Below are 19,241 nucleotides of genomic sequence, written 5' to 3'. Positions count from 1 at the left end.
AGGAATTGGTGTGAATCAGGAACCCGGTAATACCTGTCAGGTTTAACAGGAGCTGGAGGTAAAGAATCTGGGTTAAGGCTGGCCTCTGTGTACACATCATCTAGTATGTCCAAGACAGGAGGGATAGCCAGAGGCCTGTGAAGAGGAAGCAAGAGAAAATCCCTGAGCCTTTTCTTGGAATCTGAGTAATCTTGGCCTTTCCAGTGGAAGTGTTCCCTCAAGGTATGTAAGGTTCCCCAAAAGAATAGTCCTCAGGGGGGGAGACAGAGGGAATGGACTCCTCAGCATCAGAATCTTCAAAAGGGGAATATGAATATTCCTGGTCCTCAGAATGTTCTGAGGTAATAGAGGCCTGGTCTGAGGAAGGGTAGTCTTCCTCCAATCTGGGCCTTTTGTCCGGGTTGAGAACCCCTGATAAGAGTAATCAAATCCTCAGCCATTTTGAGCATCTGTTTTTTAGGCATGGGGCCTTGAGAGGGGCTCTGTGGAGCTTGTCTTTTAGTTTTCATGGCTGCTTTAGATTTTGTGAAAGCCTTAATGGAAAAAGAGGAAGGCCTGAAGACACCTTGAGAGGTGGCAGGCCTGTCTAAACTCTGAGTTTCCCCGCCAAGAGTGGCGCCGGTATCTGTAGTCGGGGTGGGGGCCGAGGAGCCTGCGACCTCGGGCACAGAAGACACCGCTAAAGAAGCATCATCGGTACTCAGGGGCTGCGTAGGTGCCTCGCTAAGAACTGGAGCACCTGTAGCCGGCTTTAGCGTGGTGTCGGTAGAAGTCGCGGACCTCGTATGTCGGTCCTTATCTTTGCGTCTTTTACTCAAAACTGGAGTCGGAGTATCCGACGACATAATGTAATTAAATTTTTACCAAAATAGTGATGGGCGAACTCCGCCCGACGCTTAATAGTGCGTTTGTTGAATCTAGCACAAAAACGACAGGCCGAGACGTCGTGGTCTGGGCCTAAGCAAGGAATGCAGAAGGAATGGAAATCCTTATGCGGTATTTGCTTCCCACATGAAATGCAATTATTAACTTTGTCTGACATCGGTTTGAGGCAAGAAAAGTTTCCCCAACGGGGTACTTAGCTTTCAAGAAGACTTCGGCTTAAAAATATTCGTAATCTCAGGAGCTGGCCGACCGGCACTTGCGAACTGCTTCTGCTTCGGGCACCGCACGGCAAGAAAGACTGAAGAAAATGGCGTCGGCTTGTTCTTTTATACCCCTGCCGCACTGACGTCAGGGAAGAAGCGACGACATCCGACGCCGGACCTAGACTTTGGAATTCACCGACCGAGGACCCGCCTGACGGCAGGATAACCCATCTGTTATGACTGCAGCTGTATGCACGATGAACATCCAAGGACTGCAACAGTGAATACACTCAAACATCCACATTTATGGTAAGTGTACACAACTGTACTATGTTCTTCGTGTTTCACTGTTACAGTCATTACATTTGGGTAGATTCCCAAAGCTAAGGAAGGGAGGAGACAATTATTGAGCATTAGGACCAGCTATTAGGCCCTGCAAGACTGCAGTGGCAAAACCAGCTCTGGATTTAGAGAAAATAGGCAAGTGGTAATGCTTGGTGAAGGTATGAATAGAACTCCAGGCAGCAGCTTCTAGGATGTCCCTGGTAGGAACACCTCTGAGAAAAGCTGTTGAAGGAGATGCAGCCCTGGTGGAATGTGATCTTATCCCCTGTGGGGTAAGTTTTCCATGGTGCTTATAGCAGAAATGAATGCAATGGCCTATCAATTTAGAAATGGTTTGCTTTGAAATGTCCTTCCCCTCTGCCACTGTAGCAAAGGCAACTATCAGCTGTTCAGTTTTTCTGAGAGGCTTGGTCCTGTCCAAAAAAATTCTGTTGTCTGTGCAAGTCCAGAGTGCAGTATTCATTCTCCTTTGTTCTGTGGATTAGAAAAGAAGGTTGGCAAATGAATGGACTGATTAAGGGCCACACTGGATACCACCTTGGTCATAAAGGAAGGATTGGTCCTGAGGGACACCCTGTCTGCATGGAAGATGATGAAGGGCTCCACTGCCATGAGGGCCTGTAATTCAGGCACTCCTCTTGCTGAAGTGATGGCTAGAAGGAAGGCGGTTTTCCAAGAAAGGAATTTCAACTCTGCAGTTGCAGCTGGCTCAAAGGGAGGTAGAGTCACCTTTTCCAATACAAAGTTAAGGTCCCAGGCTGGAGTAGGGGCTCTCCTGGGTAGTCTTAAATTTTTGGCCCCTCTGAGGAATTGCTTCAGCAGTGGGTGAGAGAAGAGGGGTGGCTCCATTTTATAATGTGGTAAAATGGCAGAGGCATAAATTTTAACAGAAGAGAAGGAAAGACCCATGGTGAAGCATCTCTGTTAAGTATTGAAGAATATGCAGTAAACTGGGCACTGTTGTGCCCATCCCCTGAGTTTGGCTCCAGGAACAGAATCTTTTCCACTTTTCAGCATAGGATTTTCTAGTACTAGGCCTCCTTGCCTCCAGAATGACATCCAGCACTTGCTTACTGAGGGATGGTAATGGAGAGGTCAGGTAATCAGCCAGGCTGCAAGGCTCAAGGTTTGAAGCTGGGGGTGCAGAATTTGGCCCTCCTGCTGAGACAGCAGGGAAGGGGTCTCAGCAGGTGCCATGGTTCCAGCAGTGACACACTGCGCAAGAGGGGGTACCAGTGTTGACGTGGCCAGTCTGGTGCAATGAGTATTGTCCTTGGTTTGTCCTGTTTGATCTTTAGTAGAACCTTGGACAGGAGAGGAAGAGGGGGAAAGGCATAAACTGACAGGTTTTCCCAGGTGAAGGACAGGGCATCCACTTTTCAAGCTTGTCTGTGGGGAGTCCTTGTGCAGAATTTTTCCAATTGGTAGTTCTGAAGGGAGGCACACAGGTCTATCTCTGGGCTCCCCCATTTGATTTCTCAACATGCTGAATATCTTTGGTTCCAGTTTCCACTCATGTGGGTCCATGGGATTTCTGCTGAGGTCGTCTGCCAGTGAGTTTAGCTTGCCTGGCAGGAACTGAGCCTGTAGGTGCACTTGGTAGCTCAAGGCTGTGTTCCACAGAGCCATGGCTAGTCTGCAGAGTGGGTAAGAATGGGTTCCCCCCGCTTGTTTATGTACCACATAACAGTGGTGTTGTCTGTTTTTAACAATAATTGTCCTGGAAGGATGTGGTCCTTGAAGGCTGTCAGAGCATTCTGTACAGCTAACATTTCTTTTTGATTGATATGCAGGTGCATTTGACTTGGGTTCCATTTGCCCTGAATGCACTGCCCTGCCAAGTGAGCCCCCCATGCATAGTCTCATGCATCTGTTGTTAGGGTTTGGGCGGCAGGGGGTAGACTGAATGGCAGTCCCTTGTTGAGGTAGCAGGCCTCTGCCCACCAAAGGAATTCTGTCTTTATACAAGGGACGATAGGAATCACTGATTCCAGGTCCTGAGAATGTTGACACCATAGGCTTTCTAGATACCATTGTAGTTTCCTCATATGCAGTCTTGCATAGGGAATTAGTAGGATGCAAGAGGCCATGAACCCCAGAGCTTGCAGTATTTTCCTTGCAGTTAACTGTGTCTTTGTGGCCAGTAATTTGAAGTAGGTTGTCAGATAAACTTGTTTTTCTGGCGTGAAGTAGGCCATCTGGGAAGTTGTGTTCAAGCTTGCTCCCAGGAATACAATTTGTTGGCAGGGTACTAGATGAGATTTCTTTTCGTTTATGGTGTACCCAAGTGACGTTAGCAATTTCTTTACAAATGCCAGATGATTTAATAGTATGTCCTGGCTTTCTGCCTGAATTAGACAATCGTCCAGGTATGGGTATATTTGAATATTTCTTTGCCTGCAAAATGTGATGACTGGAGCTAGGCATTTTTGTGAATACCTTGGGTGCAGCAGATAAGCCAAAGGGCAGTGGAGAGAACTGATGGTGCATGTAGCCTGCTCTGAAGCGTAGGTATTTTCTGCAAGAATCCCTTATTGTGATGTCCGGGTAAGTTTCCTTTGAATCCAATGTTGCCATTTGGAAACTATATTTAAAACCCATTTGTCTTGGGTAATGAGTTCCCAGTTTTTTGCATGCAGGGCGATCTTTCCCCCTAAAGGTGCGGTCAATTGAGCAGAGCTTGGAAGGTTTAAGGTTAAGTCATTGTGACAGTTTACCATAGGCCGGTGTCTTACTACTTCCAACATTGGAAGTGGGAGCCCCCCACTGCTTAGGCCAGTGAGTACATTGATACAGTGGCCTAGGTGGTCTACTGTTTCTGGATTTGGACTGAGAAGGCCTGGAAAAGACAAGAAAGGACCAATTCTCATAAGGCCAATGCCTACTAAATCTGGGAGGCTGTACTTGCAGGAAATCTTTAACAGTTTGCATAGATTTAGCTTTTTCCTCCATCTTTTTAAGAACAACTTCTGCTTTGCTGCCAAACAGGCGGTCTTGGTTTAAGGGAGCATCCAGTAATTTGGCTTTAACATGATCTGGCGGAGTTTGCTCCATAAGTCAAGCATGCCTTCTAAGAACAGACCCAGTAACAGCAGCCCTACAAGAAGCCTCTAAGGAGTCAAAACCACATTGCAAAGTATGTTAACCAACTTGTTCAGCAGAATGCATTAAATCCTGTAATTCTTTATTTTCAGCACAGTCAGGAATCAACATCAATTTCTGCTTAAGTAATCCAGTAATATGCTGCTAGTAATTTAACATATGAAACTAGCAGTTTAAGGCCCTAATATCCAAAGTAGCAGAAGTGTATACCTTCTTACCACATCTGTCCAGGGCCCTGGAATCTCTATCAGAGGGGATAGGATTTTTGGCAGTAGTAGCCTTAATGCCTTTGGGTCCCTATGAAATGGTCTCTGGGTCCGCAGAAGGATTCTTAAAGAGGAACTTGTGAGAATCAGGTACTCTGTAATACCTGTAAGATTTAAGGTGTCTGGGGCCAGGCTAGATTCCAAGAAGGCATCATCTACAATGTCCAGTGCAGGGGGGGTAGCTAAAGGCCTGTTTTGAGGCAGGAGTAAGAATTCCCTAAGCCTCTTTTTGGAGTCAGAGTAATCCTGGCTTTCCCAGCGAAATGCTCCCTAAGAGTGTGCAGAGTTTCACCATATGAGAAATCTTCTGGAGGGGAAGCAAAGGGAATGGAGTCCTCTGCATCAGAATCCTCATAGGTAGATAATGGCAAATCCTGGTCATCAGAAGAAACGGAAATTTCAGAATCCTGATCAGAAGAAAAATCAGTTCTAGGTCTTTTAGAGGGAGAAGAGTGGCTTCCCCTAATTAGAGTAATAAGGTCTACAGCCATTCTTATCATTTGTTTTTTAGGCATATGGGCCTGACCATGCGGTTTGGATGTCGGTTTTCTAGGCGTGGATCAAGTCTTAGGCCTTGAAGAAGAAGATGGCGTTGGTTTGATATGCAAGTCAGTAGGCCTGAATACACCCTCAGAAGCCGGTGCCTGCACAGCAGCTCCGGACTCATCCAAGGTAGAGACATCCGCAGGCTCCATAGTCGAAGAAGCATCTCGTGGCATACCGGACTCCGAATGGGTCTCAGTAGAGTCCTGAAGTAGCGGGTATCAGGAGCTGCAAAAGCGCCTGAGTACTGGCGAAATGGCGACTAGCTTAACGGAAGTGGCGTCGGCAGCTTTGGACCTATTCAGTCTGTCTCTGTCTTTATCTTTACATTTTTTCAGAATGTCGGTAGTTGGATGGCTTACCGAAGCCATTTCTGTATAATTGAACAGAGTACCGAAATAGTTAGATGTAAAAATGAACCGACAACGAATAGTACGAGGATTGAATAAGGCACAAAACCAACAGCGAGGGACATCGTGGTCTGGGCCTAAGCAAGGAATGGAGTACGAAAATATTTATGAGGTTATTTGCTTTCCACAAGAAATACAATTGTTAACTTTTACTGACATCGGTTTAGAGGAAGAAAAAGGATCCCCAACGGGGTATGTAGCATTTCTGAAGACTTCGGTTATGAAACTAGAAAATGAAAATTTCAGGAGTTGGCCGACCGGCACTTGCGAACTGCTTCTGCTTCGAGCACCGCACAGCATGAAAGACTGATGTAATTGCATCTGCTGCATGCTTTATACCCCTGACTACCTGACGTCATGGAAGAAGAGACAGCAACCGACGCAGGACCCAAGACTTTGATAATCAGGCTGGCTTAGGGCTACCTGCAAGCAGATAACCCAAATGTAATGATTGTAACAGTGAAACACGAAGAACATCAGAGATTGTTCACTAGCCAATTACATGCTTTGTCCTAAACAGGGTTGTGATATGACCCTCTCAGGATAAAGCCAGCAATTAGTGAATGAACATAAGTGAGGTAAGTCTTAAGAGATCAACCGCCCAGAGAGTGACTGATCTCAGTGCTTAGCATGGATTTCAAGAAGAGCAGATACTCCCAATCTTCAGGGGAGGTATTACCTTTCAGTAAAATTTATAAATACTGGTAGGCATTACAATCCTCAACTACTTTGCTCAAGAATTCTTAGCAAAGTTAAACCTAATGGCAGAATAAATGTCCCAAATCAGGAATATTTTCAAATATTACTATAATACATTTAAAATGTAATAGAATGACATGTTTATCATCAACACGCACTTTTTGGACAATAAGTACACAACTCTAATAAATTTATTTATTGACATCTGTTGACCGGGAAAGTTCACTGGGTCAAAAACCAATTACAGTAGTACTCCAGGGAGAAAAGAAGTATTTAACACCATATTATATTTACAGAAGTATCCAATAGTTTTTACAAAATTTTCTAAAAATGAGAAATATATTGAGTATAGGTTCTATACAGTTCTACAGCATACACAAATTTTCTAAAGATTAGTTAGAGTACAAAAGTTTACATAACCTAGTTAGTGTTAGTAGTATACATAGAATATTTTTAGTGGCACTTAACTTATGGAGAGACACAGTAGATACCTTTTTATTACAAAAATACCTGAATTATTGACTGCTTGTAATCCTGAATGATTTACCAACAAATCAAAACATTTACAAAGCACAGGGAAAAATATATGAGGCAAAATCAGGTATATTAACAGGTACATATTACCACTGACGACTGCAAAACAGTAGTCACTGATCTCATATGGCAGTACTAGTGTCACACAATGTAGTACAGTTTGCTGAAATCAGTGTAAGACTAGTTTTGGCTACGACTTATCCGTGCGTGTGTGTGTGTGTGTGTGTGTGTGTGTGTGTGTGTGTGTGTGTGTGTGTGTGTGTGTGTGTGTGTGTGCGTGTGTGTGTGTAAAAAATATCACTGATTTTTATTTGTGCACATGCACAATAATATTTGGCATATGCATAACTCTTCAGGGTCAACTGGTTAACAAGTAATTATCTTTCAAAAATAAGGCATAAAATACATCACAGAACATTTTGACCCTTGGTGCTTCGAGGAGGTCTGATGGCACCATACCCCAGATTGAGACTAAATAAGTAGATTTTGACATGGACTTAGTGATGTTCTCTGCCTTCAGCCCTCTCCCATTCCAAAACCAGCCTTGCCTAGAGGTGTATACAGAAGCTTACTGTAGCTTGCTTTGGGGGCTGGGAATGGTGTCACCATTGTTTTTTTTGTTTTTTGTTTTTTTTTTTACTTTTGTCACAGAGCTGAGGAGTGTGCAAAGAAGGTTTTGATAGCTTACAAAGGTGCAGCGTAGAAGCAGCAAATTGGAACACATTACTATGATTATTTTTCACTTCCCTCAATCATACATCAGCATACAATGGTGCATAATCAGCTGGTGCCTTTTGGGGGGCAGAAGTGAAGTGTGAGGAGGCATGCTATGTACACATATGACAGCAGTCACTTAAAATACATGACTGTGCCATTCAAATATCTCCGTTCATCCCAGTCTAATACATCTAATACCAAAGGGCTGCACAGACAATGAATGTCTTTTTTTTTGGGGGGGGGGGGGAGAGGTAGGCAGTATGTACAGATAAGACTCATGTACTCATTCAAACATTTACCTTGTTAGTTTATTATATCAACTTTAAAAATTAAGCCTTGGGCACAGCTTACATTTTCCTTGAAGAAAAAATAAATAAATAAAAAAATAAGACTGCACTTTTTTTACACACGATTTCTGTTCAGGCCATCACTGGACTAAAGGTTGGGAATATGATAAAATGCACTTCAGGATATCTATAACCCTCTGGCTTCTGGGGGCTGACAAATTATCATTACCACAGCTAAACGCCAGTCACTGTGAATGAATCTCTATGAAATGCTCCAACACAGTGTGGTACACAGGCCTGTGATAATGTAAGAGCATTACAGCAACAATTCAGTCTGTCCCTACTGCTCCTAAAACTCTGCACCGTAAACTAAAAGGTTGCTTAGGAGGGGTGGAAGTGAGAGGGTGATACTTAGACTAGAAATGTCCTGGGGACCTTCAAAATGGCAACGCTGACCCTGCTGATACTTTTCTTTGAGTTGGCCTTTGTAGGACTGATAACCTTGTTGTGGTACACAAGTTTCTTACAGTGTATTACTATAATTAAATGCCAATTAAAAATGACTCTGGACATCTTTGAGCTTATGCTATTATTTGGTGGCAAGGCAGCGTGGATGACCTGGGGCTGATTAGCATGGATGACTTGGGAGCAGGGCAATATGCATGACCTACGGGGTAGCAGTACTAGACTGTAGAGTGCTAACTGAAAAATTGTGGCTACACTCCTGTATGTAGATAAAACAGACTGCATTGTCATGCACGCCTTAATCAAAAAACATTTTCAAAACATTGAGCTGGCATGGCAGCTTTTCAAATACAATGTTGTCTGACAATGTTCTGCAATATTTGTCATGACAGAGCACAATATACTAGGTAGTTTAATAATTAGTTTTTGGTGACTGAGAAATCATGCTTGCCAGTGTGGAAGGTGATCACATTGCTTTAAATCTTCTGTTTTTTCATATGTATGTTAGATATAGTCACTGACAGTATGTAAAAGTCTTTCTTCTTTTCTTTTTGTGTCAAGAATACTAGAAGCCGAACACCAACCCCTCCAAATGACCATCACCTGCAGTATATTTTTAATGAATGAATGTCTGAAAAAGACCTTTTTTGTCCAGCACGTCTGTGCGGTACACAAAGAAATAAAAAATATAATATATACACACATACCTGATCACGCAACATGTCTAATGTTTCCATTTGTTTCTGTCTGTTAGCTTCCTCACGTGCAAAAGCAAAGTAACCAACACCAAGCTGTCGAGCCTCTAGAATAGGATGAAATGACCATCACTCAGTCATTAAATAAACAAAAAAAAAAACAATCCTGAGCTACAAGTACAAGCTAATATAGCACTTCAAAAGTCAGAATAATATTTTTAACTTCACTTGCTTATTAGTTAATCAGGTGGATGGGCATTCAAAGCTTGCAACTTTCTGCTACTACCTGTGCGAAAGGGCTACAAATTCTAAGGACTCAGAACCATTCAGGATTCAAGACTTTGATTCAGTTGCTATCTCTGTACTATTAGGAACTAGGACATAAAAATCAGTTAAATAACCGTTGCTTAAACACACATTTCACTGGTCGGAAAAAAAAAAGCTTAATGAATCAGAGTCAGCAGTTTCTGCAAATATCACTCTTTGTTTAATATCAAATTATATAAAGCAGTGAGCTAAATTTTGGTGCTTAGTGCTTCCCTGGATCTACTGGTGGTGGTATGATCCCTCTTGAAAACACAAACTTCATCTCCAAACTTATAAGGAAACTCTATAACTAATATATTGTCCTGCAACTGTGTCTTCTATCCACCCAGCTTGAAATGGAATGTCAGCTAATCAGAAAATAATTTGTGCCATATTTCAAATATCAAGTCCTTAGTGTCGTTTGAATTTCAACACTGGCCAAATGGAAGACAGGAAATTCCTTCTTCATCTTTATAAGCAAAATAAATGCACTGCTAGAAAGATACAGTGATTGCACTAATACCCTATTACTCTCTAATATGTACTTAAAAAATACCAGATGTGAAGTCACAAACCATCTTCACACTCCATCAGATGCAGCCAATTAAGTAACCTATTTAAAGTTTCCTTCTTCAAAAGAGCAGTCACTGAGACTGCCAAACAGTAGCTATCAATTTCAACCTGCTGCACTCCATTGCAGAAATTCCTGATAATCAAAAATGTGGCAATTCTGGCTGCCTAAAATCTCCCAGCTGAAATCACCAATGCATATCAGACCCATCTGTAAACTTTCCATTAAATGATAAAATCCTATAGAAACTGTTGTATAATCAAGTACTGCAATATGTATCTAAATACATAATCATTTAACACTGCTAGCATGATTTCAAGAGAGAATGCAGCACTATGACAGCCCTGCCTTCTGTCACAGACACCATTTCTTCAAATATGGAGGAAAGGAAAAAAAATAGCAAGGACCCTATTTCTTGAACTTAACTGAGCCTTTGGTTTGGTAAAGTATCCCCTCACATAACTGTACCGCCTTTTTTCCATCTTTTTGCAAAGGACAGCTGAAAGTGCATTGAGCACTACCTCTCAGACAGAAATATCAATGTTCAGTTCAGTGAATCGTATTCAATGGTGGAAAGTACAGTTATGTAAGAACTTATTATAACAGTAGATGTCTGACTGATCACTTTTGCAGTATTAAACTGATATGGCTATCCTTGGCAGGATATCGTATGTCCAGCAAGCATAGCAAAGCCTGGGCACCCTCCCCTTGAGCTGTACATTCGACATATGACCTCAGCCCAACACAGGCAGAGGTACATTTAAGGGAAGTACTGGATGCAAAGTGCCTCAGGACTTTCTTGCCCAGACAAGAAGTTGAAGTAAAAGTACAAACAACTATTTAAAATATGTACAATTAAAAAAAAAAAAAAAAAAAAAAAAAAGAGGTTGGGAAGGGAAAAAAAACACATCTCGACTGAAAAGGAAGGAAGGGGGATGGGATTTTAAAAATTATCACTCATACATCTACTGTTATGGTAAGTTCTTACAGAAGTGTAAAGTGTCCTTATGATCACTGCTGCAGTATTAATAACTGATGAGAAATTCTCAAAGGTGTCTAAGAACACAGTGAGGAGGAGATCTGAACAGGGCTATGGTCCAAAAGACCTAGTAAGACTGACCTAGCAAACGCTACTGTAGTCCTACAGAAAACATCAATCTTGTAATGTTTTGTAAAAGTGTCAATTGAAAACAAAGTATGTGCTTCAGACATAGATCCAGAATCCAGACTCTTGAAGAAAGCCTGTGAAGAAACAGCACCTCTATCTGAATGTGCTTTAACTAGTGACAGAAGTTGTTTACCAATTAAAAAAAGTAACAAAAGGAGACAGCCTTAGACATCCAATTAGAAGTAGTTTGCTTAGAAACAGAAGCACTAGATGTTTTGTCCTGGAAAACAGACAAAAAGCTGATCAGACTTCTTGACAGACTTGTTTTTATCCAAGTAAAATCTGAGCTGCCTGTGCACATCCACGGAATGCAGGATCCTTTCCTTTCTAGTCTGAGGAAAGGAGAAAAAGTAGGCAAGATAACGTTCTGATTCAAGCACAGCTCATTAACAACCTTAGACATAAAATAAAGTAGTTGTATAAAATCTTACCACAACAGTAGATGTCCTTATCTCCACTATTGCAGTATTCATAACCAAAGGGATTCTCTGCCAAGGGTAGCCCAACATTTGGCAAGTATACCAAAGCCTTATGATTCTATAGACATTGTACATCACACGTATCCTCCCCACTCAAGGTGCAGGGCATAAAGGTGATGTATGGATGTACATACCTCAGAACTGAAAATCCCCATGAGGAACAACAGTCCAAGGAATTAGGAGGAACATGTGCATCCAGAAGGGGGAAAAAGAGCAGAAGGGGGAGAAAGAAGGGAGCAAATACAGCAACAGTGAAGAGAAGGACATCTACTGTTATGGTAAGATTTTACACAACTGTACTATGTCCCTCGATATCACCGTTGCAGTATTCTTTACCAAAGGAAGAGTACAAAAGCTCAAGAGAAAACTTGGAAGGAGGAAGGCCCAGAACAGCCCTCAAGGAACCAATCCAGTATAGCTCTAGCAAAGCCAGCTCTCGCTCTGGAAATAATATCCACTTTGTAATGCTTAGTGAACGTATGGACACAGATCCAAGTAGCAGCCTCAAGGATGGAACTGGAATCCAATCCTTTAAAACAAGCACCACAGGAAGCAACAGCTTTGGTACAGTGAGCTTTTACAGAGGCAGAAAGGCACTTCCCATGAAAGGAGTAACATAAAGAAATGGCCTTAGAGATCCATGAGGATATGGTTTGCTTAGAAACAGCCAAACCTACAGATTTGGGATGAAAGGAAATAAAAAGTTGCTCAGACTTGCGAATGGCCTTTGTCTTATCTAAATAATACCTGAGCTAATAATGCAAATCCAAGGTGTGAAGAACATTCTCACTAGCAGACTGTGGAAAAGGAAGAAAGGATGGCAAATTAATAGACCAAGAGAAAATTTGTTAACCACCTTGAGCATAAAAAAAGGATTTGTATGAAGAGACACCCTGTCCCTATAAAAAACCAAAAATATGCTTCAATTCCTGTAAGGCTTTACCTTTATCCTGAAGAGTCTTAAAGCTCAGCAGCAGAAGAACCAAACAAGTTCTTATTATCAAGAGGAGCATCCAACAATTTAGCCTTAATATCATCAGGCAAAGGCTGGAGATGAAGCCAAGAGTAACATCTCAAAACAGAACCAAAAGCAGCAAACCTAGAGGAGGCATCAGCTGCATCATAACTATAGTTAATAGAGCGACAAGCTACTTGAGAACTAGAGCCTAGTAAAGACAGGGGCGAGGCCTTCCCGTCAGAATCAGGGAGGTCTGAGAAAGAAGGGCTAAAACATACATCGTCACATGGGTCTGGTAATTACTAGTCTAAAATGCCAAGGTGGCAGCAGTATACACCTTTTCTCTAGCCATTCCATAGCTCTACTGTCCTTGTCTGAAGGAAGTAGCTTAGTAGAAGGCTTGTCAGAAGAGAGGGGCACTACAGAAGGGTCAGCAGAACTACACTTCTAGAGGAACTTACATTCATCAGGCACTTTGTAAAATCTATCAGATTTTTTAGGGGCTGGAGGTTGAGAATCCGGGGTCACAGAAGCTGCTGAATAAACATCTAGAAGAACAGCCAAGACTGGACCTACAGCAGTGAGCTTAGGGGACACTGTCTGGAGGAGCTTATAATACCTCTTTGAATATCAGAAACCTGAGAACAGTCCCAATTAAAATATTCCATCATACGAGAAATAATATTCCCAAAGAAGAATTCTTCCAAGGCAGAATCTGGGTTAACAGAATCCTCCTCGTCAGACCCATAATCCAATGGACAGGGGGATCTGAGAGGAATATGCTAAAAACTCTTCCCAAAAATCCAAACCTCTTCGTCCTGTTCTCTGCGCCTCTTGAGGGGGTAGATGACCAAGGGTGAGCAGGAAAAAAAAGTTATGTACCGACCATAACGTTCCATGTTAGTTGTCTTCATCTCTCCTTCTTTCTTGCTGGTTGGGATCGGAGATGATCCTCGGCTACAACTCGGCCATCTTCTATAGCTCGAGAGCTGTTTACTGGCTCGAGGCTACCCCTTATCCCATGATGCCTAGCGATAGCTACCCAGATCTCATTTGAAATAGCTAACCCCAGACATAGCCAGAGAATCAACCTGTTCAAACAAACAGGTTGAGCATACCTGTCATACTCTCTAAGTCAGTAGAGGAAACAAACCAGAGAACAGTCAGTCAGTGAAACCATAACTCCTCTCAATCCAATAGGACAGGGGGACGGATGGTGGGACGCAAGAAAGAAGGTGAGATGAAGACAACTAACATGGAATGTTATGGTAGGTACATAACTTCTTTATGTTAAGTTGTCTATCTCGCCTTCGCTCTTGCTGGTTGGGACAGCGTCCCTAGCACCTAATATCCTGGGCGGCTCATTGGAACAGACTCTTCAGAACAGTGGAACCAAAGTCAGCTCTGCTCCTAGAGACCATATCTAGCTTGTAATGAGAAATAAAGGTTTGAGGATTTGCCCACGTAGCAGCTGCACAGACAGAATCTATGGGCAACCTAGATTGGAAGGCTACAGAGGTGGCCAAAGCCCTAGTAGAATGACCTGTTGGTTTGATAGGCAACTCTTTGTTTCTCAATTGATAAATGAAAGTAATAATGTGAGACAACCACCTGGAAAAGGTCACTTTGGAAACTGGGAGACCTTGTTTGCCTAGAGCGTAGGAAAGGAATAGTTGGTCCAACTTCCTTATTTTCTTAGTCCTATGCAAGTAAAAATGCAATTGTCTATGAACGTCCAATTGGTGTAATTTGTATTCTGCCTTGTTGGTGTAGTTAGGTGAAAACACAGGAAGGTCTGTAGATTGGTTTAAATTATTTTCTGAGCAGACTTTCGGAAGGAACGAAGGATTAGTCCTCAGAGCAACCCTGTCCTTATGAAAAACCAAGTATGGAGGACGCACACATAGTGCCTGAAGTTCAGAGATGCGTCTGGCTGAAGTAATAGCTACCAGAAAGAGTGTTTTCCAAGATAGAAACTTAATGGAGCAGGACGCTGCCGCTTCAAAGGGGGGCATAATTAAGGAGGTTAGTACCAAATTAAGGTCCCAAGGAGGAGGGGGATCTCTCACTGGAGGTCTAAGGAGAGTAGTCCCTCTTAAAAAGGCTTTACAGAGCTTATGAGACATAATGTTTGAATTAGACAACCCAACATGAAAGTTAGAAATGGCCACCAATTGAACCTTGATTGTAGAAGAAGCGGACCCAGAATGAAAAAGTTGTGCTAGGAATTCCAAAATTTCGTGGACTGGGGCTGAAAAGGGATCTACATTCCTAGCCTCTGCCCAACAAGAAAAATGTTTCCATTTGCTAGCATAAGTTTTTCTAGTTGTGGACTTGTGAGAGGAGACAATAATCTCACGTATGGCCGGGGAAATGCTGGGAAGCCTGGCTAAGGTTGGAAGTGGAGCAACCAAGCTGTGAGCTGGAGTGTTTGGAGGGATTGATGCAGCTCGCCTGATTGATAAATCAGTAGGTCTGGAATCGGATCCAGAGTCCAGAGCTGATCGAGAAGGTAATGGTGCAGGAACGGAAACCATATCTGTCGAGGCCAGTAGGGGGCAATGAGGATCATTTTGCAACCCAAAGATATTGCTTTCTGTATGATTTTCAGTATTAGGGGAAACGGAGGAAAGGCGTAAAGAAGTCCCTGAGGCCAATCGTGGACTAGAGCTTCTCTGGATGTGTGACCTGGAAGCGGAAGAAGGGAGAAGTAGTTGCTGAATTTGCTGTTGAAGGAGGTGGCAAAAAGATCGCAGCAAGGCTGTCCCCATTTGCAGAAGATCAGATCTGCAACTACCTGATTCAGAGACCACTCGTGAGGCATGAGAATAGCTCTGCTGAGCCTGTCCGCTATGACGTTGGACCTCCCAGAGATGGGCGTCACAATCAGAAATCGTTGGGAGGAAATCGCCCACTGCCAGAGTCTGAGTGCTTCTCGACATAGGGGGTAGGACCTGGCTCCGCCTTGCTTGCTGATGTACCACACCACTGACATGTTGTCTGTTTGAATTGCAATGGTCCCAGAAGGGAGAGAGTCTGGAAGAACTTGCAATGCTAGGAGCACGGCTCTCATTTCTAGGACGTTATATGCAGATGGTACTCGTGAGGCTGCCAAGTGCCTTGGACTGTCCTACCCTGATAATGCCCCCCCCCCCATCAGGGAGGCGTCTGTGGTCACTGTGGCAACCGAAGGGGGCTGAATGAAAGGTCTGCCCTGAGTCACTAGTGGGGAGACCATCGACCAGGAAAGGTGCCTTTTGCATGCTCCTGTAATCATGATCATGTGAGACATGGGCAGCTGTTGGAAAGACCACTGTGTGAACAGAAGCCGCTGAAGGATCCTCATGTGAAAGCGGGCCAGTTGGATTAGAAGAATTGCCGCTGCCATGGAACCCAGAGTTTGAAGGAAGAACCTGACTTGGATTTTTTTGCTCTGCATTAGAATTTGCACTTGCTGGTGAATTGTAGACACCCTTTCTGGCGGTAGCCTTGCGGACATGTTCCTTGTGTATAAGTCTGCTCCTATATAGGTGGTAGATTGACAGGGCAACAAGGAAGATTTTTCGAAGTTTATTGTAATGCCTAACTGGGAGCAGATTGTGACTGTGTAGTCCCTGGCTTGCAGAAGTTGATGCCTGGTAGTAGCAGTGAGGAGCAAGTCGTCTAGATATGGAAACACCTGGAATCCTCGACGTCTCAGGTGAGCCGTGACCACTGCCATACATTTGGTGAACACCCTGGGGGCTGTGGTGAGACCAAAGGGCAGAGCTCTGAACTGGTAATGACTGGCTCCCAGCCGGAAGCGAAGAAATCTCCTGGAGTGCCTGTCCATTTTGATATGGTAGTACGCATCCTGAAGATCTATGGAGCACATCCAACTGCCCTGACCCAGAAAGGGTAGAATTGACTGTAGCGTGACCATCCGAAACTTTGTTCTTTGAACAGATCTGTTTAGTCTGCTGAGATCCAGAATCGGTCTCCAGTCCCCTGTCTTTTTTGGTACCAAAAAGAACATTGAGTAAGTTCCGGATCCGTGTTGGTCTGCCGGGACTTCCTGGATGACTCTTTTTTTCTAGCAGTTTTGAAACTTCTATGACTGCTTGGTCCCTGAGATTGGGTGGAATTCTGGAAGGGATTTGCTTGACGGTAAGGGGGGTTGAGAGAAGGGAATTTTGTAACCTCCGGATATAATGGACCGTACCCCATTTTTCTTGTGTTAAATTTTGCCAGGCTTTTGGGTACAGTGAAAGTCTTACCCCAACTGCCTCCAGAGGCGGACAGCCGGGCAACCCTTCAGGGATGCTGAAAGGGCTTCTCAGAGAAGGATTCTCTGTTGCCCTGGTTCTCATGGACCCTCTGCCACGAGGGCGGCATCTGTTGTTGTTGTTTCCCCCTCTGCCCCTGGAGGAAAAATTGCTACGTGTGTCAGGTGAGGCTCTGTGGGATTTTTGGAACCACATTTTACCACTCTTCTGACCCTTGGTGTATGGTCTAGAAGGAGTGGAAAAATGGACTCCCACAGCAGAGAGAGTCTTGCCTTCTTGCTCACACCTAGTCAAAGTGTCTTTCACCTGTGGTCCAAAAAGAAAGGAACCATCAAAGGGGGTGTTGGTGAATGACGCTCTAAAGGGTTCCGCAAAATTACACAGCCGCATCCATGTATGTCTCCTAAGGGCCACGCCCATACCCGTGGCTCTACTTGCACCATCGGCTGCATAGGAAATGAGCCTCATCGAGGAATTGACTACAGAATTAAGCGTTGCCAGCTGGGAAGCCACTTTAGCTTGAGCCCCCTCAGCTGATGGATCTTGAAGGGTATCTCTGAGCTCTTTAAGGAGATCCCTCTGAAGCCGGGTAAAATGGCATAAGTAGTTCAGTGACCTCGTAGAAAAGGTCGCTGAAGAAAACATTTGCTTCCCATATCTGTCCATGGTCCTAGACTCCTTGTTAGGAGGATGGACAGATGAAGAGGTTTCTGCTAACTCTTTTTTTGCTGGCTGCTGCTACCACCATGGCATCAACAGGAACACTTTGGTAAGGAACTGCTTATCATGGGGTGCTGTAATGAACTTGCCAGGTCTCCTCGGAGTTGGTTCCACTGTATCCGGGGCTGACCAAGCCTTTCGAGCCACCACTGACATAAGTGGATCGAAAGGCGGAGAAACCCAGGAGGTGGAAGGTCGGGAACCGAACGCATCCAGGAATACAGACTCATCCTCAGAAGGGGCTAGGGGATTCCAGTTCCCCCTCTGCTTAAGCATTTCTAGGATGTCCAAAAAGGAAACATCCTCAGAGGGGGATCTCGGGGACCCTTCTGAATCATCTAAGTCTGTATCAGAAGTGACAGACTCAGGGGAGTCAATGTGCTTCCTCTTGCACTTCTTCTTATGAGGGGGCTCCTCTGAATGATCAGGGGAGGCCTCCTCTTGTGGGAGGAGAGGCTGGACTCTGCCCTTCTGAGCTGGGAATTTCTGGTTAAAGGCTTATAGTGCATGCATATCTGAACTGTTTCTTACTGAAGTTGGTGCGCCTTGTTTGCTGTGGCATAGACTGGATTCGGGCCTGCTGGATCTAGCTTTGTTTGTGTAACTTGAGCACTAATCCAGACATTCTCTAAAGTATTCAATGGTATTTATTACTGCTTGGTTGTAACTTGATTAAAGTGTAGCTATCATTCAAGTCTTTTGGATTAAGCACTTGGGCTTCAGACCAGTTGTTTTACATTAGGAAGGTTTGTGGCAAGCACTGTGGTGGCAGGACAGGTAGCTTTCATCCTTCTAAGTTGGGAACTGCTGATTGAGAGCCCAGTGTCCAAGTGTATTAGTTCTGGTTTAGGCACTTGGGCTTCAGGCCAGTTATTTTACATTAAGAAGGTTCGTGGACTGCACTCTTGTGGTAGAAGAGGCTGGACTCTGCCCTTCTGAGCTGGGAATTTTCTGGTTAAAGGTTTATAGTGCCTGAATATTTGAACTGTATCTTACTGAAATTGGTTCACCTTGTTTGCTCTAGCATAGACTAGATCCAGGCCTACTGAATCTAGCTTTGTTTATATACTTGTTGTTTGTTTGCTTGTTATTTCCCTGGAAGCTAATTCACCTAATACGCAACTTCTCAGCTTCTGTGGAACACTAGTGATATCTGCATTGCTTACTGTACTTATTTCCTTGTTTCACTTGAAAGAAAGTTACTGTTTGTCGCTTTTGCATTTAGTTACTTGTATCACATTGCACTCAAGTTACCTGGCACTTGCTCACTAAAGCAATTATATAAGTCAGCACTAAAATTAAAAGCACTACACCCTCACTCCCCACTGGCCCTTGTTTTCAATTAAGGATTTCCCAATATTATTCTAGCATGTCCAAAGGTCAGTTGTCAATCTCCTCTCGGTCCAGCTGGTGAATCTGGGAATCTTGAGGCAATGTTATAACTGCCTCATGTACACAGACAACCCTCTCCTCCTCCCACATAACACAAATACTTGAGAGATGCAGCTATTTAGCCAAACTGGAGGCTGAGCTCTCTCAACTCAGGACTGGCAAGACCAGACAGGAGGAGAAGGCAACTACACACACCACAAAACCAGCCTCACATAATGCTACCACTCCACT

General features: G+C 43.7%; 1 protein-coding gene across 1 annotated transcript in view; it reads right to left on the bottom strand.

The window, feature by feature from the left end:
* Positions 1-19,241, bottom strand: part of CCDC174 (coiled-coil domain containing 174) — a 1,254,027-nt gene that overhangs the window by 511,964 nt on the left and 722,822 nt on the right. The window contains exon 8 of the mRNA XM_044078610.1: positions 9,164-9,258. Coding sequence (XP_043934545.1) covers positions 9,164-9,258 — 95 coding nt within the window. The remainder of the gene's footprint in view (positions 1-9,163; positions 9,259-19,241) is intronic.

The sequence above is a fragment of the Protopterus annectens genome, chromosome 7.part1 (genome assembly GCF_019279795.1).
Source record: "Protopterus annectens isolate FY-2018-M chromosome 7.part1, PAN1.0, whole genome shotgun sequence".
NCBI lineage: Eukaryota > Metazoa > Chordata > Ceratodontiformes > Protopteridae > Protopterus > Protopterus annectens.
The sequence above is the reverse complement of the archived record's forward strand: the minus strand, read 5'-3'. Positions and strand labels throughout refer to the sequence as shown.